The following is a 27,722-nucleotide window of genomic DNA, read 5'->3' on the forward strand; positions in this document are numbered from 1 at the left end:
CACAGCCTGTGTTGGGGAACATGGACTGTGTGACCAGCTTCCAGACTTCACACAGCACAATCTGACCTAACACAGCAGGCAATCACATTCACACCTCACCACATTCAAGGACGCTGTGAGACTTGCTCAGTGTCACACAGTCCCAGGCTTTATTCTCTGTCAATCAGCCTTGGCTCTGGCCATGCTGTCCAAACACAGAAGTCAATACCTGAGTCACCTCCTCACCTCCTCTTCACCACATGCTTGCTGCCATAGCTACCCACCAGGCTCACCTGGGCCTTTCCAAGCTATCTGCCTTTGCCACAACCATCTGGCTTAGTTTTGCCTTTCACCTGGCCAGGGCTATTGGGTTATGGGCTGTTCCATGTCCTGCAATGCCCACAGGGAACATACTTTGCACAGTCCTGCATTTTATACACACATTTCTCAGTCACCATAGCTACCTCCTGGAGGCTTCTCCAAGCTCTTTTCTGACCCAGGGGTGCTTCCCAAAGAGCAGCTCATGAACTCTGGTTCTTTAGGACATCATCAAGTGGTGTGAGAGGCTATGTTGAGTTTTGTCACATGAATTCCTTTCTTATAGGACATAAGAGCCCTTTAAAAGGCACATCCCAAGCCATGGCTTCACCATCTAACACCGAGTTCAGGAGGCAATCCCTAGAAGGCTCCCAAGTCTGGAAATCAAATGGCCTTACCACCTTCTAACATTGGCCTTAATCACCGGTCTTCCATCTTGGGGATGGGTGCTGTAACAGGAGGGACCCATTGGTAACACCCTTCGGAGCTGCTGATGTGTCACTGTCAGCCCAGGAGATAGCAAAGACACTCAAGTCATTACCACTCCCATCCCACCGACTAGGCCACCACCTTCTTCTTCCTTAGTGATGTAGTTCCACGTGGCCCAACGTCACACTGATCTCCACTAACACAGACTCCCTTCAAGTTGCTACTACCAGCCGGAGTGCTCAGCTATCTGACCAGGGCAAGGGTACCTGAAAGCCGGGTCGGGATGGGTGGATAGGAACATCAAGGCCTGAGAAGAGTTCTGCCCATTGCTGGAGACCGTCAGTGTCACAAGGAACTGGTCGCAGCACTCACTGAGCCATTTGGCTGGGAAGGAAATGGCAGGAGCCTGAGTGTCCACTCGGTTTGGAATAGAGTCGTCAAAGCAGGGCCATGTTGGTGAGCTGGCCACCGTGCAAGTCCAGTGATACCTATTGAGGAAGCCATTGTGGGAGGGCAGGGATGGTTCCCATCACTGATGGATAAAGGCACTTGTGACTAGGAAGAGAGAATGTCCTTCATTCTTTGACATCAGTGATGCGGGAGCTAGGCCTGTCTCTCCCACTCACTGACACAAGACCACTATGCTTCACCTAGGGTCCTGCTTCTGGCTGACTTGTGTCTCACGCACTGTCCCTGAAGCTGCTTCTGTCACCCCTTCCCCTCCCTGTGCATGGTGACCTCCTCACCCTCTGCTCATAACGTAGCCCCGCAATCCCAAGAAGGCTCCCCCGCAATCACTCTGACAAGGTTGCATCTCATCTCATCAGGAATTGTCACACTGTTCCAGGTTTAGGAAGAAAATATGTGGGTAGAGGTCTTAGGAGAGCTGCCCTGTTTCACTCAGAGCTGGTGTGGCCAGCAGGGGACTCTGAGCAGGAGATGATTTCTCCTTCAATCTCGCCATCTTCCTGTAAAATGATAATTGTGTGAGCCACAGACAAAGGTAGTTGCACCAGCAGGGTGGAATGGAAGGGCAGCACCATCCCAGCTTCGAGGAGATCTTAATCCAGAGCAGGGAGACATGCTTAAACAGGCAGGTGGGAGGCAGGAAACAGTATGGAAATGTCCTAGCAAGCTGGGCTAGCCTCACCATGGCAACCTGCTCCGACAAGTGTCACTTCAAGCTAAATTGCTGTTGAGCCTTAAAAGCCCATTTCCCTGTCTAGCCAGCAGGTTCAGAGATCTCATGATTCACCCAGAAGATTCCTTACTGCCCAGGATCAGACACTGAACTCTCATTTTAGGTGCTGTGATGGCTACTGCTAGTTGACAGTGTGAAGATGACAGAGATGCAGCCTTGGCCTTCCAGGCGTGGGTGTGTGTATGCATGCATGCTTCCGAGTGTGTGTGTGTGTGTGTGTGTGTGTGTGTGTGAAGGACGAACAGCTGAGAGCCATGTCTATAGCATGTACACAGGTAGAATTGGGGGAAGGAGACCTCTCACCTCCACTGCATGATAGAAGCACCAAATCCCACACTTGGGTGTGACAAACATACAGGATCATGGCAGGGGCAACAACAACAAAGGAGCCTCTCTACTGATTTATGAATAGGGACCATGTGCCAGGCATAGAGATATATCCAGTGAGAGTCCTGCTGTTCTTAACTCAGACTCAGGGAGGGAGGAGCGAGAACAGAATGGCGGCCATAGTAAGTGAGGATGAAGTGTGAGACAGCATTCGCTCACACAGCTAAGGCAGTGGCTTCCCCTAGGAGCTGAATGGGTGTGGTGAAGGTCAGATCAGGGAAGTAAGGGCTCTAATTTCTTCTAGAAGATTCCATCCTCTGTCTTGGAGGATTGGCTGTGGCTGAGGGCGGACATAAACTGAGGCTCTGATTGCTCCATTCAGGCAATGTAGAGAAAGTGTGTGTGCGGTGTCTAGGGGAGATTTAATGAGATTTCCTGACAGAAGAGGCATGAAGTGTGACAGAAAGAGGTGTCAAATATGCTGAGGAAAGTTTTGGTCTGAGAAACTGGAAGAATTGTTTCCTCAGGGACCCAGCACTGGAAGGGGGAGGTGCACACGAGCTCCCAGTCCTAACCAGGAAGCTATCTCCAATTGACAAGTACTCAAAAAAGGAAAAATTAGTTTTCTCCAATGGAGTCCCACTGTGTATACAAACCACACTTTAAGGACAGCTGCTCCATGGTACTTTTGGAGATTTTCTATCTTATATTGCTTTGGACAGGTTTTAAAACCCAACTGGGCTTTTGCATGTATATTATGGTTTCTAATTTTGTGTTTATATGGGTTTTATATATGTGTGGGGGACAGGTATATGCACTTCTTGTGCTTTGTCTTTATTGTTGGTTCTGGTTTATTTGTCTGAGAGAGAGAGACAGAGAGGCAGAGACAGAGAGACAGAGAAGGTATGGAGGATTGTGTGTGGGGAAATGGGGAAGTGGGGGAGGATTTGGGATGTATGAGGGTGAGGAAACCGTGATCAGAATACATTGTATAAAAATTTATTTTTAATTTAAAAAAAAAGAACAGTTGCCTGGATGGAGATGGGGAAGGCCAGTGGGAAGAGGACAATTTTGTGGCTAGGTGATCTGAGATACAAGAAAGGGGCACAAAGGCAGGGGTGATGCACAGCACGAAGCAGGTTGGTGGAGGACATGAGTCCAAAGCTATGGGGAATGCTGCATGGGTGGAGGGTGCTCGCTGGAGGGTAGAGGATCAGATCACAGCAGGGGACTGGAAATGGCCTGCCAGGTTGAGTTGTCTGGGCCAAAGCCCGTAACCACAGAGCTGAGCCACCACACTAACAGGCAGCACTCTGCCTCCCACACACAAGGGGTCCTAATGAAAGGGTAGCATTCACAAAGCACATTCCAAAATCACACTTCAATAATCTCCTTTTAAAAATACTCACATTTTACTCTCCTCTCCTATATTGGCTTCTACCTGGATAATGAATAAAGCAGTTCAACTGAAGAAAGTGGGTACACAGAAAGGTCGCAAACTATTTTGGCAGAGCTCCCAGACTAACTTTCCTAATATTCCTGGGCCAAGTTTGAAGAAGTAGGAGCCTGAGCATCTTAGAGCTCACCTGAGAGCAGCCCCTGGGTTGTCAGGGTCATAGGACTGGGACCCTCTGAGGACGATGGAGGTGGAGGTGGCCCTGGGGATGAAGATGTGTGTGCCTTCAGAGATCACGCTGACAGGTGCCCTGGCTCGAACCTCCACACTAACACAGTAGTTGCTGTATACCACGCTTCCCTTGATCTGAACCTGAGACACCAAAGACAAGGGGGTGTCACACGAGAAGGAAGCAGAAGCAGTTCTGTCTGCATGCGACACTAGCCCTCAGCACTAACTACAGTAGTCCCTTACAGCGTTCATCTGAGGATATGGGTGGAGGGAAGAGCATGGGTCTGTTAATATATAAGTCTGCCTAAATGTATAGCTATCTAGGGGTGTGTTGACCAGTATTTCTGTCAACCTGACAGAAGTTAGAGTCATTGGAGAAAAGGGAACCTCAATTGAGAAAGTGTGTTCCACCAGGTCTGCCTGTAGGCAGGCCTGTGGAACATTTTCTTGGTTGGTAATTGATGGGGAAGGGCCCAGCCCACTGTGGGTGGTACCATCCCTAGGCAGGTGGACCTGGGAGTAAAAGAAAACAAATTGAGTTAAGCAGGAAGAGCAAACTAGTAAGCAGCATTTCTCATGGTCTCTGCTTCAGTTGCTGCCCCAGGTTTCTGCCTTGAGTGTCTGTCTTAGTATCCCTCAATGGACTGTGACTCAGGATATATAAGCCAAATAAACCCTCCCCCTCCAAGTTGTTTTTGTTTATGGTGTTTATCACAGCACTACAAAGCAAAGTAAGATAAGGTTGTAGTGGATATGAACATGTTTTTGTTTTGATCCCGAGTGTGGGATGGGAAACAAACTTGTGAGAGAACAGGTGATGTTTATCCATTTAGAAGTTGAACCACTTGGGGGATGGCCTTGATTTTTACCAGCTGAAAAACATCCTAGTACAGACTCTGAGAGGATACACACACACACACACACACACACACACACACACACACACACACCAGGAGGCAGGGGCCCTTTTGGGTCTTGGTATTGTTTTTGTTTGGCTGTATCATTGTGGTACTTCAAGACGCTCACTCCAGTGAAGGCTCCAGTGAAGGCTTCAAGGCTCCAGGCCCCAGCTGCTTTTCCCAGGATCCAGCAGCAACTTTGGTGGAATCACTGGTCTACTGAAATCCCGCTGATTATGCCAGGGGAATCGCTCCCAGGGACTGAATCCAACAAGGTCTACTTCTCCTGTTCCCATAAACCTCCTTTCTCTCCTATCTAGGGTAGGTGGGTTGGAAGGGAGGTATAAGCATTTAAAGAACCCCCCAAATAAAGTAGGTTTGGAAAAGTTGGAGCCTACACAAGGTATTTAAATACCCATGCTCCCTGTATTTACAGGGCTGACAGTTTGCCAACCTCCAGTGTAACAGCACATTTTCACATGGTCTTGGCATTGGCTGGATCGCTTGCTCCTCTTTGCTACATGTAATAGGAAGAGAGGGAGTTGACTGTGAGGCCAAGAAGTTCCCCCTCTGTACGCTTAAGGAGACGGTGGGGTAGGGGTTGGGACACAGCCAAGGAGCTGCGGTGAAACACATAATGGTCTTTGAGAAATGTAAATTAAAAGTATGGGGACTCTTTTTAAGCTTAGAGATACTGAAACATGTCACAAGGAAGGCACATATTCAAAGCCTTCTTTAAAAGTCTTGATGCTTTTGGGGGAAAAACCACAATTGCTGGATGAGAAGAACAGATGGATAATACGTGAGGCTCAGTCTTCATTGTTAGCTTGGCTGGTTTTAGAATCATCAAGGAAACACACTGGAGTGTTTCTGAGGGTGTTTGCAGAATAGCTGAACTGAAAAGGGAAGACCACCCTGAATGTGGGTGGTGCATAGCCTGGGATCTTAGACTCGTGTAAAGGAGAAAGCAAGATGAGTTTACCCTGTCTCTGCTTCCCAAGGGAGGATGCAATGTGACCAGCCATCTCATGCTTCTATCACTTACACACACACACACACACACACACACACACACACACACACACACACACACACACACACACCTACACACCTGCCATATTGAACTGTGTCCTCAAATTACAAGCCCAAACCAACCCTTTCTTCGGTTGCCTTTGTCATGTGTCTTGTCACAGTGAGATAAGTGACTAATGTGTAGTCAGAGCTTCTCTGTACATCCTAGCTGGTGCTTGCTGCACGCTGTAGCTAGAGGCATGTGCCGTGCCTGGGAAGGACAGTGGCTCGGTGTGGAGCTGCCATGGGAGGCGTAGTGGTATCAGCAGCAGGAACCTGAGGCTTGACTCCCAACTGTAACATACCAAGAAGAGCAGCAGGCCAAATGTCTCATCAGGGGGTTTCTAAGGCCTAGGCACAGACAAGGCCTCTGCTACAGAGTCTGATACAGCTAATGAGCAAAATTGCCAGTGATAGAGTGTGGGTATTTGGCCCCAGCTGTGACCCCTCACCCTTTATCAAGTATATGAGAGCCTAGGCATATTCATTTAGCTTTTTACCACAGTTCCTAGGCTATAATCCTAGACCCACATCTCCTGAAGTGTACAGAAGAGGGACCTCTTGACCTCACTGTCAACCCCTTTTCTTCTGACCTACTAGTCAGGAAGAGTCCAAAATAATGATGATGTCTTCTAAATGTGACGTCAATACTTTTTTTTTGTTGTTGTTTTGTTTTGTTTTTTTGAGACAGGGTTTCTCTGTGCAGCCTTGCCTGTCCTGGACTCACTTTGTAGACCAGGCTGGCCTTGAACTCACAGAGATCTGCCTGCCTCTGCCTCCCAAGTGCTGGGATTAAAGGCGTGCACCGCCACGGCCAGCGTGACATCAATGCTTAACCATCTGCAAAGCCAAGTCAACCCCAGTGTGAGGCTTGTGTGAGAGGACAGGCAGGCACCATTTAGGAACACTTTCTACCTTCCTATGTTTCTATCAGGGAGACAAGACATAAGGGCTGGTAAAGGCCAATTCCCACAGTGGCCTGGGAGCTTCTCCTAGACCAGTGCTTCTCAGCCCTCCTAATGCTGGGAACCTTTAGCACCTCATATTGTGGTGACCCCCAACCATAAAATTAATTTTGTTACTACTTCATAACTGCTATTTTGCTACCGTCATGAATCATAATACAAATATCTGAGTTTCTCAATGGTCTTCGGTGACTCCTGTAAAGGGGTAGTTTTGACCCCTTAAAGGGGTTGCAATTCACTGGTTGAGAACCACTGCTCTAGACTGTGACAGGATCAGGGTGACCTAAAGCTACCACCCTAGGAATCTACTCTCACAAAAATGAAATATGCCACTTCTCAGTCAATATTTCCAGAGAGAACTATACATCCTGCTTAGAAGCGGGGTTATTTTTCCACCACCTATGACTAACACAGTGTCCCTCAAAGCGTAAACTATGGCTCTCTGTCACACAGCCAGTGGCCAGCATCTTACTGAGATCAGCACAGGAGCATATGATGTGAGCCTCTGCTCCCAATGCCCAACAGGACCATAGACTCATTTCTTTGAGGCGTATATGACCAGTTTGGGTGTTTGGGTACCTTCTGATACCTGAGACCTGGGCTAGGACCGATCTTCAGTGGGAACGGATGCCCCCCATAGTGAAAACACCCATGTCCCTGCAGAGGGTCCCAAAAACACATCTTCATCCCAGTCTTCCCATTTCACTACAGTCTGAACCCAGGGCCTTCCTCCTGGTTCCCGTCACTACACAAAGCCGAACTGTGCAGGACGCTCCTTCATGAAGCCACTCAAAGCAGTGACTTCCGTTTTCTAACCCATGTGATCTATATCATTTTTCTAGCCCCAAGCTGGCTGGAGGGTCACAGTGGGTACTTCTTTCATGGCCCTGCCCTCTGGTGGATATCTTCCAATTCTCTAAATGGCAGCATCAATATTCTTTTATTCCTCTATCAGCACAGGGTTTATTTAAAGTATGTGCACAGGAACAGTATCTCAGAAAAAGGAGGAGCAGTTTTTCATTGATTACGTTGCTAACAATAGGGCATACATTCTCTGGGAAAATTAAAGGATTGTGTGAGTGTGTGTGTGTGTGTGTGTGTGTGTGTGTGTAAGAGAGAAAGTGTGAGTGGAGTGAGAGTGTATATTTGTGTGTGAGAGAATATAAAAGTGTATGTGTTTGGGTTGTGTGTGTCTGTGCGTGTGTGCGTGTGTGTGTGTGTGTCTGTGTCTGTGTGTGTGTTGCACACACCAGCCTAGACACTAATTCACATGTACTGGGGTTACCATGCACACTGTATACTACCATGCGTGCCTGTTTTACATAGGTGTTGGGCATTTGAACTGTGCCCTTCTTGCTTAGACAACAAATGCTCTTCCCTACTGAGCCACCTTTCCAGCTGAAATCAAGAGCTCTCTTAAAATCCTCCCCGCTCCTCCAACAACAGAATCAACTCCCTTTCATTGTTAGAGGAGGCTTTCTTTGAGGCTTGTGGAAAGGGTTGGTTGGGGAAGTGTGAGTGAGCTGACCTTGGCTATGGCAGTGTAGTTCCCACACTCCAGTGTGTAGCTTGGGAGCAGGATGGTCCGTTTGTGGGTGTTGACAGCAGCAGGGAGGGTGATAGGAGTCGCCTCAGCATCCACAAAGCTCCAGGTGTAGGAAAGTCCTTGGGAAATGTTACAGAGGACTGCAGCTTCAAATGTCACTCCTAGTCTCAGGGGCTGAGACCTCCATATCTGGGGATTGACGAGAGGTCATGTCAGTGATTGCCCACCAAGCCAGGTGGCACAGCAAGCTGTGAGAAAGTGTCACTTGTGAATCTCCAACCATCTGTTTGTATGACTACAGGATGAGAACTGGGGCTGGGTTTTAGATAGCACCAGTACATTTCTTTTGTAGGCAAAAGTAAACAAGGAAAATATAAGAACAAGAAAAGTAAGTACTTATGTGTTCATACTGAGAAGGATTTTTTTTTTTTCCTGTTCTGAGTAGGTAAATGTAAGTGTAATGTAAATACTTACTTTTCCTTTCTAGCATGGAGGTTTTTTGTTTTTTTTTTTTTTTTCCTTTTAAGCATGAAACTAATGGGAAAATGTGAAAGGGAAAGGTTGCTAGATTTGATTACATTAGCATTTCACTTAATTGTTTATTTGTTGTTTGTGTATTTAATATGGTACTCACAGTATTATGGTCTTCCCAAGCTCTTTATGCCCTTCCCCCTTCCTCTGGCTATTACTTTCTCCCTAACATTCCTGGCCTGACTTTCAGATTTGTCCTTGAACGTGGAAAACATTCCAGGGAGCCAACCTCAGGAGACTGCCCAGCCAGGGACCCAGCCTGTTCTAGGGCTGATGCTAGGCGCAAGGGCTCCCCCTGGAGGCTGTAGCATTTAATTGGAAAGAAAAAACTCAAGTAGATTTAAGACTTTAGCATCCTTAGTGTTGGTTGTCCCTACAACACTGCCTCCTCCGCCCCCATTTAATCCTCCTATTTTATTCTCCCTTTGCCTCCTTATAACATTACGCTGAGGGGAGAGCTCCATACTCAGGACCAACACAAACCAGACTTCACCTTTTTATGTTGTTTTAATATTTTATCTTACTGTTGTTTTTCAGTTTATCTATTTGATTTTTGTAGTTTTTATTGTTTTCAGAGAGAGAGAGAGAGAACATATAGTTGGTTGGGTGGGGAGATGTGGAGGACCCGGAATGAGTAAAGGGAGGGGAAATATTATGATCAAAATATATGAAAAACAAAGTTTTTTGTTTGTTTTTTGAGACAAGGTTTCTCTGTGTAGCCTTGGTTGTCCTGGACTCAATTTGTACAACAGGCTGGCCTTGAACTCACAGAGATCTTCCTGCCTCTGTCTCACAAGTACTGGTATTAAAGGTGTGCACCACCATGCCCAGTCTTATATGAAAATTTTTAATAAAATATATTTAAAGGTAAAAGAAGATATTAGTTGCCCTCCTCATACGTAGGGCATTTAATCTTAAAATCTAGTTGAAATAGTTTATTATAAAGGAAACACAAATGATATAAAGACTAGAATACTTGGACAGAAAGAGAAAGGATTTATAGTTTTATAACTAGGAAATGTACCTTTTTTAATCTCTAGGTGATACCATTTAAATTACTGTTCAGTCCTTTTCATTGTTTCTACTCTGAACATGATTTCATCATAGGACTTGCAACAGAGCCACACAGGTAATGGCAAATTGCAATATTGTCAATTTTCAGTACACGCACACACACACACACACACACACACACACACACACACACACACACAATTTCCATCGGAGTGAAAGTTGGCTCTGAATGCTGACAAGCTGGAGTGCACAGTAGGACTTGGGAGACAAACGTAATGTTACCAAGGACTTGAAGAAAGATGTGCACACAGAGGGTTGCATGCTAAAGACATATGCACAGAGGGCCACATGCTATTTAGAGAAAGTTAGGAACAATCAGAATTCAGTAATGAGGAACTTTGGAAATGATGTAGAATTTGTACATATGATTCAATATATGCCACCATTAAAAATCATGCAGTCAGGATGATGTAGCAAAAGACATGCTGTTAGCAATTATTCAAATTTGTGATAAACACATATATTTAAAAAACACCCACCCACTCCACATATAAAAAACAATAGTGGGTAGCTGGAGAAAGAGCTCCGTGGTTAAAAGTGTTTTCTCCTCTTAGCAGAGAGGACTAAGTTTTCTTCCCAGTACCCACGTTGGGCAACTTACAACCTCCTGAAACTCCAGTTCCAAAGTACCTGATGCCCTCTCCTGGCCTGTGCAAGCACCTGGACTCATGTGCACATATCCATACCCCCACATAATTTTAAAATAATAAAGATAAATTCATTTTTTAAAGCAATAGGAAAACATTTAAAATAAATACACCTATCTCCTGTTGTCCGGATTTCACACAAGTGTATTTGTTCTTTATATGCTTAGAAAACACATAAAAAGCACATATAAAAAACAAATGGAGTCATCAATATTGTTCTCTTTATCTTACAGAAAAATTCAAATGGAAATGTTTTATAGATTAAAAATTAAGTTCATTTATTTATACAATATTTCTATGTATCAGTTGAAAGTAGGAATAAGTTAAAGCAAACAAACATAGATCCAAGTGTGAAAGTTCAAGCCTGTAATTCCAGCATGTAAGGAATTAGGGCAGGAAAACTGAGAGTTTTAGGATAGCCTGGGCTATCCATACTGATACCCAAACTCAAATAAAACAAATAAAATAACAAAAGCATCCCCCTAAAACAAACCAAAATCAAACAAAGGACAGTATTGGCTTCACATTAGAGCAAGAATTCCAGCCAAGCTTTGTAAGCTGTGACTTTTCCCTAGAATCCCTTGAGTTTTGGTCCATCCCTCACACAGAGAGCACAGAAGAGCTTGACACCGTGGAATGCTGGCCTTGAGAGCTGCAGAGGTCTTGCCTCTAGGGACATGTACACCTGAAGGCTACAGTCTGCCCAGGGCAATCCCATACCCTCTTTGAAGTCCACTGTACTCTGAGGCTGTTGGGACCTGAGCTATACAGGGCCTGCAGCTGATCTGGCAGAGAAAGCATTTTGGCAAACGCTCAGGAGCAAATTTTGATTCCCATGTGTCAGACTGAACACCTTTGACCTGAAAGTGAAACTGCTTGAAATGAAAGCCCTGAGAGGCATGGAAGAAATAAAAGGCAGCCTTATTTTCACTACGCTGTAGCTAATGATCAGCATATAATTGGTCATTTCTTTTCATTCTGGTGTCAAATTTTCCTTTTGACAGAAAATGCTATCATTCTGAGTATAACCCAAAAAGGAAAAAAGCGACTCAAGGCAAGCTGCACCGAACGTCAAGAGTCAGATCGGCAAATAAAAGATGTATTCACCCCCAAGAAGCCAGGCTTCCCTCCATGCCAGGCTTCCCCTGCTCAGGGACCAGCTCCAAAGCCCTCACAGGGACTCCTTTGTGTTGAGTGCAGCCAGACAAACTCAACAAAGCCTCCTTCATTCCCCAGCGAGCTTAGCAATTTGGAAGCAGCCTATAGCGAGGCAGGCAGGAGGATTCCTTCAGCCCAGCACTACCTGCACCTTCATAGGCCCCATGTTCTTCACCGGGGGTGGCTGGCAAGGTTCCTGCACCACGAAAAGCTGCTTTCGGAGGGTGGCAGAGCTGATGTTATTGAAGGCAAGGACTTCAACTGTAAACTCTCCCTCCCTGGAAAGGCAGAAAACCGAGAAATGGAGAGATCTAAATTGCTGTACATCCCTTTTGTATAACCAGCTGTTATAACCCCTGTTTAATAACCATCTGCAGTTATTCTATCTGATGGCAAGTGAGCCTAAACAGGGACAGAAGAGGCAGGGATCACGAGGGTGATCTCCACAGAGACAACTCTCTGTCTATGTGGTGGAGCTGCCCACTCCACCTGGATAAAGCCTTGTGCCGGTCAATGGGCACATGGACATGGTCCAAACAGCATCACATTCGAAAGAGGGCTTGCTTCTCCCAGTAGCCATGGCCCAGTTCTCTGCTGACCACAGAGCCACCCAAAGGTTTAAACTTTTTCATGATGAACCCTCCTGACTAGAACTTAAGGGTCTCTGGTCTCTGGTCTCTGGGCACAATCTTCCTGTTCTAGGGGCCAGATTTCCTGAACAATCCTTAGGGTTTAAGGTACTAAAAAGGAGTAGAATGGGTTTCAAACCTGAACCTTCATCTAGTCCCTGGGCAGAATGCAAAGTCCTGGCTATGGAAAGAAGTAGCACAGGAGGATTGTGGGAAATTAGGCAGCTCATGACCTAAGGAAATAGATGATCATATAGCAACTGATGCAAAATGGACATGAATTCAAGACTAGAACTTGAAACAGAAAAAACAGTACCACTAGAAAAACCACATATTTGAGTGGCAGCTATTATCTCTGGCAGCTATGAAGACTGGACACTCATTGGATGGTCTTGGCTCACTTAGCCCTGAGGATTCCCCTAGCCAGAGGCTCAGCTAGGAACAATTGATCTGACTCTCTGCAGTTTCCACACTCCTAACCTTGAATTTGTACAGTTTTAACTGCCCACTTGTCTTTTTCTCTCAAGCATACCTGCCTACCACCACCACAGGCCTTTCCCATTGGTGCTCTACTTTTGGGTCTCTGGTGGTTGCCCCTTTCCGCTTTTCCCCTAGGAATCTCTTGCTGGAGGTTCCTCTTCAAGTCGTGTACAAATGGTTCTGATAGCTATAGAACCATGTGTGGGGGTCATGCCCTCTGCAACCCACATATTCTTTGCTGAAAGAACCCCCTTGACTGAAGGCCTCAATTTGCTCCCTTTTTCTGGACTGCAAGCTCCTCCAGAGCCCTAGCTGGGCGTGGCTTGGTTCCATTCAACATTTGTCATCTATATCACCTGCAAGTTGGCTGTGAGGTCTTAAGCACTGATCCTGCAGAAGGTAGCCCCATGCCCACCTGCAGTCTAGCACCTGCCCTTCATGGCTCACCTGCGGTAGACATGGCTGGAGGAACTTCTGCCCAGCTCAATGGTGGCATCTCCAAAGTTCCAAAGGTAGGCTACATCAGTGCCAAAGTTAAGCCTGCACTCAAAGGACACGTTGGCGTTTACCAGGGCTGAGGGAATGGACACCAGCCGATTGACCGTGATTCGTTTCTGCACCCTGATGAGGTGGGGCTCAGAGACCACACTGCCGAGCCTGCTGGTGGCCTTGACCGTCACATGGTACCTGAGGGCGGAGTACATGCCTAAATGAGAACACAAGGCTGGGGAGAATCTCCACATCACTTCATCAGACAAACAGCCCTGGGAGCTTAAGTTGTGGGCATTATCCAATTAGATATATCAAATTATCAAATCTGAAATGGGGGGAATTCATCTTAAGTTCCCTTTTCTCATTATTTATTTCATATCTCTATATGAAGTGAGGCCCTTCTTTATAGGAAGCATATTCTAGGTTAAACTGAGGGCCGAGATGAAATGCGAACCCGGGATCACCCCATTGCTTAGTGCACACTGCAGGGAGGTGAGGGTCCCCTCCCTTTTACATTTACAGCTAGGTGCAATTTACAGAAGTGCTTAGAGGTTGGGTGTTATATAAACAGCATTAAAATGATTATGACTGTTGGCTGCATCAGCACTGAAGACCATATTGACAGACCACTGAGGGATGCTCAGCCTTCTTCTAATGCTTCTGGAAGTTGTCCTCACTGGTGGGTCATCTCCAAAATACCATGCAAACTCCAGAGGTATAGTTTCCTTGGTAACAGCCACAAATGTGATGTTTGTGTCTGTAGCAAACACAGTTCCATTGGTGTAGACAGACACAGCTGTGACAAAGACAGGGAGGTGGAGGTCCATTAGCACAAAGGGCTGGAAGCCACTCAGAGGGACAACACCCCCCCCCCAACTGCTGCCCTTGCCACCTAACCAAGGCATGAACAGTAAGAAAGAAAGAGTCTGTGGATGTGAAGGGCAAAGCGAGGGTAGAAGGGGAATCTACAGGGCCCAAGCAGGAGGGACAGCCCAAGTCTGAGGGCCATCAGGAAGGGCTCACGAGGCAACATAGGAACCTCTTTTTGGGACTGTGCTTGAAAGGTATGGAGTGAAGTGGAGGGACGAGGGCTGGGGCAACAGATGACTGTGTGATGGTCCCCCCTCCCCATCTCCAATGCTCTGAGCCTATGATATCTATAAGAAAAAAATCCCAGAACTAACTGCAGATACACAAGAGTCTTCTGAAAGGCCAATAGGCTAGGTCTCAGGCTGAGCTGACAGCAGAAGCTTCAGCACAGCCAGATACTGAGGGAAAAGGGCTCCATCCAGAATTAAAACTGTGATGCACCTTGCATCTTATACCCAACAGTCACACCAAGCCAAGCCTGGCCGCTGCCCACTTGGGTCTGAGAAATAAAGGACACATTGTATGAAGAAATAGATGAGAAGCAATGCATCACGACTGGGCCTAAAACAAGAGAAGACATGAGAGACGTTTTAATCCATTTGCCTTAAGGGCACATGCTAGGCATGTACACACACGCACACACGCACGCACACACACTCATACCCAATACTCCTCATTGCAACTTTATCTCTTTGAATTCTGAAATCTGGAGCTATGGCATAGAATTTCTCTCTTTAAAAATTTCTTTAAATGATTTCTGTCTCTTCAGAGACTTCTCTATGTAGTGATGAATACATTACTTCCTTTGCAATATGTTAATTCCTTTGCTAGCTGGCTTTAGGTTAAACATATGTGTCCTATGTGTGTATATTAAACAGTCTCCATAATAAGCCTCATTCATCTAAGTCCTCTAAAATGTAATGCTGTGTTATATGTGCACATGTGTGCATATACACACGTGTGTGTGTGTGTGTGTGTGTGTGTGTGTGTGTGTGTGTGTGTGTATTGGAAGGCAAATACCAAAAATGCAATCAGATCCTAAAAGAGTGATGATGTCTAAGGAGATTTGAATCAACTCATTTGGGATATTAAAAAGGAGATGGGATTTTCCAAACTGGAGATCTGTATCAGGTTCTTCCTCCAGAGCTCAGGGCACCTCATGGAAGAGGAGGAGGAAGACTTGTAGGAGTCATGGGGGTTGAGGACACCAGTAGAACATGGCTCACATACATTAACTAAGCAAGGCTCACAGAGGCCAAAGTGGCAGTCACAGAGCCTGCAGGGGTCTCTGCTGGGTCCTCTGCATACATCTTATGGTTGTTAGCTTGGTGTCTTCATGGGACTCCTGGCAGAGGGAGTGGTGGTGTCTGTGACTCCCTTCTAGGGATCCCTTTTCTCCTATGTGTTGCCTCATCCAGCCTTGATGTGAGGGTCTGTGCCTAGTCTTTTTGTATCTTCTTATGCCACCTTTGGTGGAGATGCCAGGGAGGCCTGCTCTTTTCTGAATGGAAATGGAGGAGGAGTGGATCTGGGGGAGAGGGGAGGTGGGGAGGGAGCTGGGAGGAGTGGATCTGGGGGAGAGGGGAGGGAGGGAGGGAGCTGGGAGGAGTGGATCTGAGGGAGAGGGGAGGGAGGGAGGGAGCTGGGAGGAGTGGATCTGGGGGAGAGGGGAGGTGGGGAGGGAGCTGGGAGGAGTGGATCTGGGGGAGAGGGGAGGTGGGGAGGGAGCTGGGAGGAGTGGATCTGAGGGAGAGGGGAGGGAGGGAGGGAGCTGGGAGGAGTGGATCTGGGGGAGAGGGGAGGTGGGGAGGGAGCTGGGAGGAGTGGATCTGGGGGAGAGGGGAGGTGCGGAGGGAGCTGGAAGGAGTGGATCTGTGACAGAGGGGAGGTGGGGAGGGAGCTGGGAGGAGTGGATCTGTGACAGAGGGGAGGTGGGGAGGGAGCTAGGAGGAGTGGATCTGAGGGAGAGGGGAAGTGAGGAGGGATCTGGGAGGAGTGGGTCTGGGGGAGAGAGGAGGAGGGGAGGGGGCTGGGCGCAGTGAAGGAGAAACTTTGGTCAGGATGTATTAAAAACAAAAAAATAAATTTAAATATGTTTTAGAAAAAAAGGATATGGTCTTTTAAATTATTGCTGTTTTTTCTTTATAAAGACAAAAGATTTATTTATAGCAGAAATAAAATGGACCATAGAGAAATACAGTTCATATGTGGTACAAATGGTGTGGATTCTCAAGAACAAGTTCTTTGGGTTGAGTCTCCCTCTGGGTTTTCTTTTTCCTATTTCTGGAGAAAGTAAGCTTTTATCTTCTACTGGAGCTGAGCACCGTAGAGTTGTCCTGTTTCACTCTGGCTCCATTATAACGTGCCCCAACTGCTTTCCTCAGAACCCCTCATTAGAGCCCATCTTCTGACTCCTTCTGGACTGTGAGGTTTTGATTCCCCCCACCCCCTGCAAGCTGGCAGGAGGGGAACAGATGCCTACAGGTAGTTGTGGGGTGAAGGTGAGGAGGCAGGAGTTCTAGGGCCCCTGACACACCACGAGCACCCAGCCCCGCACACCTCTGACTATGGCTGTGCCATCTGCCAGTGTCCCCACACCCACTGTCACAGCTCGCCGTATGTATCAACTCCTACCTCAGGTAGTGCCTGTCCCATGGTGACCTCCCAGCCCCATTGTCGTGCTCCTCTTCAGGCACTTTTATGTCCTTTTCCTGGCTTTTTATACACTTATCCAGGTATCTTTACTGGGTTACAGATTCCCGATTCCCTAAGATTGGACTCCTATATGATTCCATCTCATCTCCCCCAGCACACAATATTCCACAGTAACTATTTTCTACATGAGGTAAAAATGATTGGTGGCAGTGTATGGAATAGGGCGGCGGAAACTTAGACAGTGCAACTCAAGTGGAGTCTGGCTGTGTGTGCAGCAGAGAGCCAAATGCTTAGCCTTCAGGTACAGGTCTCACCTTTCTCCTGGGGGAGAGAGTCAGCAAAGGCAAGAGCTTCGCCATCATGGATGGAGCTGGAATTCATGACTATCGACACGTTCCCATGGCCAACATCCATGTAATAAGGGCCCAGTTCCACATCAGGTCCATGAAAGTCATGGATAACAGCCCTGAGCTTATAGACGCCTTCTGGAAAAAGAAGGAAAAAAAATGGAAAGTGGATGGATTTTTAAACAGACATGAGAGTTAACACCTTCAGGGAAGACACAATGGGGTGACTAAGTCTGTCTGTGAACTAATAATTGTAAGTGAGATATTTTTAAAATTCCCGTGCAACCTAACCAAGGACAACACAATAGTAAACATCGAACCCCTACTCTGATCTACCCAATGGACAGGACATTCTCCACAGTTATGTGAAGAGTGGGGAATGACTGACATGAACTCTGGTGCCCCATATTTGACTACCTCCCCTTGGTGGGGAGGCCTGATGGCACTCAAAGAAAGAATAAGCAGGCTACCAAGATGAGACTTGATAGCCTATGACCATATAGTGGGGGAAGAGGTCCCCCTCGGTCATAGACCTAGTGGAGGGGAATAGGGTAAAAGAAGGAAGGAGGGAGGAATGGGAGGATACAAGTGATTGGATAACAATTGAGTTGTAATCTCAATAAATTAATAAAAATTTTAAAAATCCCATGCAACAACGGACATTTCATGGGCGTGCAAGACACACAGCACACATAGTCCCACATTCTGCATGCTTTGGTGTAGCTTATTGTTCTACTGTCTGGAAACTCTTAATAATTTTTAAAAATCAGTGTTCATGTTTTCCACTAGACCCTGAAAATAATGTAGCCTATCTGTGCAACATAAATTATTGATTACACACATACACAGACACACACACACATACACCAGCTATCTCAGAACAACTGGGTTATTCATGTGTGTATTTGATATATACCCCTGCTTGCATAAACATCAAAATAGTATAGCTATATCAAAGAATTATGATAGATGAAAAAATGGCCATCATGTCATTATAATAGGACTTTGAATTTTTCATTAAGTGGTAGAATTATTCTTTCTCATTTGGGTTGGTGCTTATCTTATGAACGCCTCTTCTTTCCTGTCTTTGCTCTGGCTGTTATTATCATGGGCAGTAACTGTGCTTAGCTGGCTGAAGAAGACACCAAACTTGGTTGTCCCAAGGGACCAGCCATCTCCAGGAGATGAGTCATCTAGCTGATTAACAGCTATCTACAGATCCATACTGAACCTTCTGAGGCTAGCCCAGATCCAACGAACCCTCTAAAAACCTATGGGCTGAACTCACAATTGCATTCTATCTTGTTTTTTGTTCTTTGGGAATTCTGTAAGTCTCTGTTAACACAGCTACAGACTACTGAGAGGCCTCCAGCAATTCTCTGACCCCAACCTTCTACCTACTATTCTTAAATTACATTTAATCCTTCTGTACATTGGCTTTTAAAATGTGACCCCTGGTATGGCACAGGATAGTGTCCTCGGCTCGTCCCAGTCACCCATTCCCAGCTCTGTCACTCACAGACCTTATCCATCATCCACACAGGACAAAGGTCCCCTGCCCAGCCTCTCTCAGCTTACAAGTGCCTTCTTGTAGCCACCTGGCCAATTCACACATGCCACGACCCTTTTTTAAATGACTCAGGCTGAAGGAGTGGATCTGTCTGGTGTCACCCACAGCTCTGGTGCAGTGTTGCATTTCCCAGCCCCAAAGCTCATCACGGTGCATTCAGCACAGGCACAGTGATTGCTTATGGAGTGACCAACGCAATTTCATAGGATGGAAAACTAAAGCCGAGCAAGCAAAAGAGTGCTCTCAGGACTCAGAGTATGCTGTTTATGAATTAATACAGCCTTTAATGTCCCAGAGTACAGTAGGTGGCAGCATAATACATACAAAGAGGGAGAGATTTTGCAGAGAAAAAATTACTATCTATGATGAAACTCAGTGAATATGGTGAGATGCAGGATTCGGGAGCAGTGCACTGAGCAGAGCCCAACAGAAGGTATCCTACACTGAACGGAAGTTTAATTAACTGTGTAAGAATGGGCATGCCCAGGGACGGAGAGACAGCTCAGCAGCTAAGAGCACGTACTGCTCTTGCAAAGAGCTGAGTTCGATTCCCAACACCTGCATTAAGCAGCTCACAACCACTTGTAACTCCAGCTCTAGAGGGTTCAGTGCTCTGCTTCTGCCTATTTAGGTCTCCACACTCAGTTGTACATATGCACGAGCACACACACACACACTTTAAAAATAAATCCCTTTAAGGGCACATTTTTTTCAACTTGCAGAAGCTGCACCTTAGGTGCAGAATCATCACTAACAACTTTATCACATTTACAAAACAAACAAACACTGCTTCACATGATAGAACCCAAAGGAGAGCTACACATGGATTTTAATAAACAGAAAAGGAAATTGACAATAGGCCAGCTACCACATTCATGGGGACCAGGCTATGCTATGGCCAGGCTTGGTGGCACACACCTATAACCCAGCATGCGGAGAGGTGGAGGACGGCAGATCTCTGTGAGTTTGAGGCTAGCCTGGTCTACAAAGTGAGCCAGAATACCCAAGGCTACACAGAGAAACTCTGTCTTGAAAAAACAAACAAACAAACAAAAACATAGTTATGTTATGGACAAATCAACATATCTCTCACATTTCATTTTAAAAGCCAAATCACTCCACTCCAACATCAGGAAGCTGGTTTATCAAATAGTTAAAAGACCCGTGCCTGGACTCAGGAATTTGGTTCCTGATCTTAGGTGAATCTGTTTGCAAAACACCTTTAAACCTAACCTTTAGCGAATAGTAGAATACCAACTTTGTGCTGGATAGTTTTATGTCAACTTGACATAAGCCAAAGTCATTTGAGAGCAAGAAATCTCAATTAAGAAAATGCATGCAGGGTGTGGTGGTGTATGCCTTTAATGCCAGCACTCAGGGAGGCAGAGGCGGCAGATTGCTGAGTTTGAGGCTGGCCTGGTCTACAGAGTAAGTTCTAGGACGACCAAGGCTAAGCAGAGAAACCCTGTCTCAGAAACAAACAACCAATCAAACAAACACAAAACAAAAAAAATTTTTTTTAATAAAATAAAAAAGAAAGGAAGAAAGAAAAAGAAAAGGCCTCTAAGATCAGGCTGTGGTCTCCCATCCAAGTACTAACCAGGCTGGACCCTACTTAACTTCCAAGATCAGATGAGGTCAGATGCATTCAGGATTGTATGGAAGTATGGGAGAAAGGATAGAGGGAGCTGGGATGGCTCAAGGACACCACAAGAAGACCTACAGAGTAATCTAACCTGGGCCCATCAGGGCTCACAGAGACTGAAACACCAACCAAAGAGCTTCTATGGACAGAGCCTAGGTCTCCAATACGTATGTAGCAAAAGTGTAGCTTGGACATCATGTGGGTCCCCTAACAATAGAAGCAGGCTGTCTCTGAGTCCTTAATGAAAGATGAAAACTTCTGTACCACCATACATTGACTCTATCTAGATTCTAGCATGAAGCTTAAAGAAAACATAGTATAAACACCTCCAGCATTGTCTGCTAATGTCACCCACGATGCTCTGGATATGTGGGCCAATGCAATCAGGAGAGAGGACTGTGAGGTGATCACTGGGGATGGGAGGTGATACATCAACATGTGCAAACACTGTGTTTGTGCAGCTAAGAAAACATATGAGAATGCATGCAAAGCTCAGACTGGAGGCCACAAAACAAGCAGCAGCCTCCTCACCTTTCTACACACCATGGCAACCAGTTTGAAGATAAATATCTCACCTTTGACCACACAAAAAATGAAGTGCCATGTAAGTGGAAATAATTTTAAAACACCTTTTTTTTTTTTGTTTTTACATTTTTAGTGTATGTATGTGGAGTGTATGTATGCATAATATATGGAGAAATTTTTAAATGTTTCCAAAGGTGTGAGGAAGGGTAGGAAGGATCAGGTCACGTTCTATCAAAAGGGAGACTTGGGAGCATGAAGCTTCTATACAAATTAATATTTAAGTTAAACACTATCCAGATAGAACTGCCAACGAAATATCTTCATATTAGTCAGTGTGAGTTTAAAGATCATGTAGAAAAATCATCACGGAAACATGATCAAAATCATTCCAGAAAAGTTGAGACACCAGGAGTGTTAGCCACAACTGTGAGACCTGAGGAAAATATAACAACAGTGACTCACACAAACACAGGTTGGGCAGGTGAAAGGGGAAGGAAACCATGTAGATGGGCCTGAGAGTGACAGGGACACAGACAGAAAGACAGAGAGACAGAGACAGGAGACAGCCAGAAAGACAGAGACAGGAGATGGTGGGGGGGGGGGGCGAAGAGGGCTCCCAGCTCCTTCAGAAAAAGTGGTTATTTAAGTCACAAGAGCAGACATTCTGTCCATTGGATCTAGCCAATGGACAGGACATTCTCCACAATTGAGTGGAGAGTGGGGTCTGACTTTCACACGAACTCTGGTGCTTCATATTTGACCACGTCCCCTGGATGAGGAGGCCCGGCAGCACTCAGAGGAAGGATAGCAGGCTACCAAGAAGAGATTTGATACCCTAGAGCATATACGGGGGAGGAGGTCCCGCTCAGTCACAGTCATAGGGGAGGGGAGTAAGGGGAAAATGGAAGGGAGGGAGGAATGGAAGGATACAAGAGATGGGATAACAATTGAGATGTAATATGAATAAATTATATATATATGTATATATATACACACATATATATAAAAGAGTAGACATTCCGGCACCAGGCGTGGTGGTGCACACCTTTAATCCCAGCCCTCGGGAGGCAGAAGCAGGTGGATAGCTGTGAGTTTGAGGCCAGCCTGGTCTACAAAGTGAGTGCAGGACAGCCAAGGCTACACAGAGAAACCCTGTCTCAGAAAACCAAAAAAAAAAAAAAAAAAAAAAAAAAGGAGCAGACCTTGGGAAAGCAAAACATGCATTTATGCCAGAATTATATATTCAAATATATTAACTACATAAATGTATAAAACACAACCATGAAAATACTAGAACTCATGAAAAATTTGCTTTGTAAATTTGGAGTAAAGGATATATTTTTAACTAGGACATTATTTCTCAGAAACTGGGGGGGCTTTGACTGTAGCTCAGTGGCGGAGCACCTGCCCAGCATACTTGAAGCTAGGCTCAGTCTCTAGCACCTCCCTAAGCAGATAACAGAATAAATAAACATTATCACATGAAGACATCTGAGAGCAAAACTGAAACACAATAAACGAAGAAAAGGATACTTGTAATTTATTACCCTTATAATAAAAAGACTAATTTTCTAAGTAATGAAAAAAAAATGCTCACACGATCCCAACTTTACATAGAACCACAGAAGTACTCTTCCTGCCTAAATGTGGCTTGTAAAAGGATACTTAGTTTGGGATAAAGATAACAACACACAAAGCTTTCAAAGGAGGCTTTCCATCTAGCAGAGTGGCATCTGCACAGTTCACAGAGTGTAGACCAGACAGCTCTAATTGAGAGCAACTTGGCAATGACTAGCAAGCTGCTACTGTGCAAAGCATTTGAAGCCAGATGTCCTCTTTGCTATGGGCTGGCACATAAACACAATTACTCACGGCAATGTCACTTGTTATACTGAAAGATCAGAAACAATCTCAATGTCCACCTATAAAATTCAGTTAAACAGACCTGGCCTGTGAAGTCAACGTACAACAGCTGCCCACAAAGGCAAGGAAGTCCTGTCTGTCTGTCTGTCTGTCTGTCTGTCTGTCTGTCTGTGGAGATGCTCTAGGACAGAGAGTCACACATAAGTGGGCAGCGAGCTGGACACCCTGCATAGTGCACGTCCCTTTACAGAAATAACAGCAACCCTGGAGCTGACTTATATGCACAGTGTAAGCTATGGCAGTTGTCTGTGGGTTAGTGAGAGGGGGACTTTTGCTGCTCCTCTTGTCAACTGCATGTGTTTGCACAGAGACTAGAATATGCTCAAAAAAATTATTTTCAAAAGAGAAAGGAAAAAGTGAAGTTCTTCTACTATTCAAGAAAGTTAACTTTTCCACTCACATCCTGCACCCATCTCCGAGCTTTAGTGTTACCCAAGTAACACCAAGATGTCTATACATTGCCCGTTGTTCCCTATCATTACTTTGATAAAAATTAAGTGCTGGAAGTTTCAGCTCAAAAGAAACAGTGTGACTCATCTTGAAGAAGAATGTAAGGGATTTTCAGTGTTTTAGGATGTCACCATGTCACCTCTTAGGCAGGAGGCTTTGTACTGACTGACCCTAGGGGTCATCGCCCAGCCTCATTCTCCTATCCCCTGGTCTTTAGGGAAGATGAGTGAGATGAAATATATAAAGATTTGGTCATAATCTAAATCTAAAATGTGAGCTTCTATCACACGGGAAACACCAGGTTGGTTCGGAAAACCCCAGAGGGTGGGATGTGGCCCCTTCCCTGCCGGTATGTGAACAGTGCCAGTGTCCTGGGATGGTAACTCCTTCCCAAGCTTCCAGAGAAGGAGTCACTACATTGTACCTTTTCTGTACTGGTGGTATCCAGTCACCACAGCTGTGCCTGTCATGGTACACAGTCTCATCTCAGCTTCACGACCATCCCCAAAGTCCACCAGCAGACAAAGAGCTCTTCCGGAAGGCACGTGAATGCGGATTCCCAGAGCTGGTGGTGCCTGGGCATCTGTTTCTGGGAAGCTGTGGATGGCAAAATGCCCAGTATCTTCAGGCTGTGTTACCATGATGGCCCGAGGAGGATGCTGAGGGGTACGGGACAGGGACTTTCAGGACGGCACCAGGATGTGGGGAGGCTGCAGGTGCAAGGAGTGGCAGGAGGAGGGTCTGCGGAGCTAAGGAGATGTCAGATTTCAGGGCAGTCTAAAGGGTTCAGGGCTGGAGAATGTACCAGGTGGGATGGGCAGACGATGTGAGCAAACTCTCTGGGATAGCTGTCGGGGAACAGGGGTGAGGACCCTGAGGAAGGCCCTAGTGCTCACAATGGGCCCCCAGACTGCAGTATAAGACTCATTGGCTACTGTGAGACAGGCACCTTAAACCACTAATTGAGACACCAGCCCCCTGGAGACTGAGGCCAGCACCCTAGAGACCGGCATCAGCACCCGGGATGCTGAGGTCAGATACTGGAGCGCAACTGATCTAGTTACAGAAATAAGGGTAAAATATATTTCCCCTTATCATTGAGAACATGAGCCAAAAGCCAGAATTTCCCATGAATCACCACCTGCTGTTTTTGTATAATACTATCCTGACACAGAAGCCACCAGTTTCCCATTTCCAGTTGTAGCTCCTTGTGGGAAGCTGGACAACTTAGCCTCCAGCTCCCGGAAAAAACAGGACTTGCGTTGCTGGCTTGTTGGAAATGGTTGCAGCGGTGCACTGATGGTGGGTAGTTGGGCGGCTAGCAATCTGAATAAAGGACAGAGCCTTTCAAAGCAGAAGGAGAACACTCTTATGCACAGGCGAGGGTCCTGAGTATCGGTGGCACCTCACATTTCCCTCCTCTGATTGCACCCTCCCCCACCCCAGCCACACAGACAGACAGTGCAGAGGTCTGGATTTCTGCCTGCTCTAAGAGATGAAAGAGACCACGTGACAGGATGCAGGTGGCAAGCAGCAGCCAATCATATCATCCAGAGCACAGTGACTTGGCACATTCTCAGGCAGAGCTGTAATGAAATCCAACAATGAAGAGAACCAAACCACCAAGTGACTGGTAGTAAGACAAGATGGGTGTGGCCTCCACTATCCTTCTTCTGCCTCCTGGAAATGGAAAGTCAGACTCCTGAGAGGTCCTGGGTGCTGCTTTGTGGGGCTGTCACCACCCTGGTGGGGACATCATGGTAACAGACCTCAGCAGTAGCATCTTGGCCAAGTCCTCCTCAGAGCACGGCAGTCCTTGTCCATCACAGCAGAACACTTCCTTCTCCTGGCTGCAGGGGGCTGCTGTTGAGGAGGTACCCTGCAAATCAACCTGTCAATGGCACAGCCTTCAGAACGAAACAGGGCAAGTTTCCAGCAAAGAGAACACCCAGCTGGGAACCCCCTAGAACTACTCAGGTGGCATCAGGGACTTTAGGATTGCCTATGATCACTTCATGGCGTCAGCGTCGCTGTGACATTACCATGGGCATGAAAGTGTGAAGTCTATTTTCTTTCTTATCGCAATGGTGTATTTCAACTCTGCCTGACCGGGCAGCATTTTACAGAGTTAGGAAGGCAATGGAGGGGTCACTGATGAGCTCAGAGGCAAGTTCTGAAGCTGGGGTCACACACCAACCTGCTGCAGCTCAGAGAATGATCCATCTGCTCTTTCAGTCTCACATGGCCACCTGAGACGGGGGCTGGGGCTGGCACTGCTCCCGGTGCTCCTGATCATGACAGAACACAGAGAAGGGCTGTCATGTACCTGGCACACTTGACTGCTAAGTATTCTGGCTTATCTGAAAGACCCTCTCCATTTTCTGGAAGCCCAAAAGGGAGATCATCAGAGACTGGACCTGCTGCACACTGACCCACTCAGGGCGGAGGCAGATGGCAGGGAGAAGTGTTTATGGTGGAGGAGAACACAGGTAAAGCCACTCGCTAAACTTTACACCCAGCTGGGTGCAGGTCACACTCCACATGTGCTGGCTCATTGGTGTGTACTGTGGCGTATGTCCACATGCTGTAGCACAGACTGGAAGCTGGAGGCCTGGAAGGCAAGCCCTAATTCCGAGCCCTAGATGTGGTCCAGCTCTGAGCCTCATCATCAAGAGTATCTCCTCCTTGGAAAAGATGGCCCCTCCCTTCTGCCCAAACACATTCTTGAGAGCCTTGCCCACCCAGCGTCTACTGTGGGCAGCAGACAGATTGCATGCTGGGGCAAGAGGAGAGAAGAGCTCAGGGCTCCTGCCTGAGACAGCCCGGCCTTGCTCTCGCACTGCTGCCATACCCAGTGGGGAAAAGAATGGTTGGCGTTTCCCCAGTGGCACACGGGGAGTGCTAATTCTAGGGAATGTTTTAATTGGACAGTTATGTCGTTGCTGAAGTCCTAAATAATTTAAACTAAGCTGTGACGTTCTTCGGTGCTTGGCTCTCATGTTGGAGAGGATTGTTCTGCCCAAACTGGGAGGAGTATGATTGTTGCCGTGGCCTTGAATGGCGGGGTGCCAGTCTCTCCAGTAAAATGCAGTGTGCATTTTATGCTGGGATGCTCTGTAATAAAACGTGCAGCACAGACAACAGCAACTGAAAGGCCTTACACTATCGGACTCCCAGGCACAGACAGACAAATCCCTTCCCTTTCAGGATTCCCATGTTAGCAAAGTGGAATCCAGGAAGGCCATAGCATTGAGCGCACCCTTCCAGTGACTTGGGTCACAAACCCTGCAGCATAGGGGGTAGGTGCCCAATGCTCCGCCGTATTTCTCCTCCCAAAACTTCAATTTTTTTTTTTTTTTTGACGGTGTGTAATGTTTTGCTTTTTGGTTGTGGCAAGAATAAAAAAAAGAAGAAGAAGAGGATTAAAAACAAACCCCCAAAACATAAAGTGTACCATGGCCAATGTGTTTAAGGTGGAGTTAAATAATCCTAGGTATATTCACAGTGTCATGACAGCAATATCTAGGATTTTTACTCCCTAGGGAACACTGAAAGCCCTGAAACAACTCCCTGCTTCTCCCCCCTCATGTCACCCCACCCCTTGGGCACCTCTTATCTACTTTTGCATTGATGCCTGAGACTTTTCTAGTAAAAGCTGCACAGATATGTTTGTCTTTTTCAACTGGCTCACTTCACAAGGCACCACGTCCTCAAGGTCCCATTAACAGTTTTGTTTCCAAAGCCAGGGGCTGCACCCACATACCCCACTGGGGCTCACCAATTCCTTTCCTGCCACTGCCATCACACTGTTCTAAGCTACAACATAGTATACCCAGCAGGAGTTTTCAGGCAGGGCTTACCCTGAGAGATGCCATTTTAAAAGCAGCATCTCACCCTCTTTTGAGTGCAAATGCACACACAGAATGACTATGCTTACAGACAGCACCACTTATGTCTCTGGTGCCATCCTTAGGCACAGACCAATACATAGCCTGTTCCTAAATGTAACATGTACATTTCTCATGGAGAATTTTATCAAAGCAGCTTGGCACCATATGAACACATAGGTGAATCCCCCCCCCCCAAAAAGGCCCAAAGAGTGGCTACATGGCTCAGCAAGTAAAAATTATTGCCATGTGAGCCTGAAGATATGAGTTCAATCCCCAGAACTTATGAAAAGCCAGGCATAGTAGCTTATATTTTAACGCCAGCACTCCAAGGGCAAGGATGACAGATGGAGATAGAAGAATCATAAGGAAAACTAGGCTAGATACAGAGCGGCAGGAACAAGAAAGATGCTGCGTCAATACAGTGACAGGAAAAAACTCACTTCTGAAAGCTGTCATTTGATCGCCACGCCTACA

General features: G+C 46.3%; 1 protein-coding gene across 1 annotated transcript in view; it reads right to left on the bottom strand.

Moving 5' to 3' along the window:
- Positions 1–25,654, bottom strand: part of Pkd1l1 (polycystin 1 like 1, transient receptor potential channel interacting) — a 200,447-nt gene extending 174,793 nt beyond the window's left edge. The window contains exons 1-11 of the mRNA XM_051164713.1: positions 25,556–25,654; positions 25,128–25,249; positions 23,783–23,955; positions 17,213–17,383; positions 14,685–14,804; positions 14,001–14,169; positions 13,329–13,568; positions 11,918–12,050; positions 8,345–8,551; positions 3,841–4,022; positions 993–1,214 (exon numbers count right to left, since the gene is read on the bottom strand). Of these exons, the coding sequence (XP_051020670.1) occupies positions 993–1,214; positions 3,841–4,022; positions 8,345–8,551; positions 11,918–12,050; positions 13,329–13,568; positions 14,001–14,169; positions 14,685–14,804; positions 17,213–17,383; positions 23,783–23,955; positions 25,128–25,249; positions 25,556–25,654 (1,838 nt within the window). The remainder of the gene's footprint in view (positions 1–992; positions 1,215–3,840; positions 4,023–8,344; positions 8,552–11,917; positions 12,051–13,328; positions 13,569–14,000; positions 14,170–14,684; positions 14,805–17,212; positions 17,384–23,782; positions 23,956–25,127; positions 25,250–25,555) is intronic.
- Between the last annotated feature and the right edge of the window lie 2,068 nt (positions 25,655–27,722).

This window comes from Acomys russatus, chromosome 22, assembly GCF_903995435.1.
Source record: "Acomys russatus chromosome 22, mAcoRus1.1, whole genome shotgun sequence".
Lineage (NCBI taxonomy): Eukaryota > Metazoa > Chordata > Mammalia > Rodentia > Muridae > Acomys > Acomys russatus.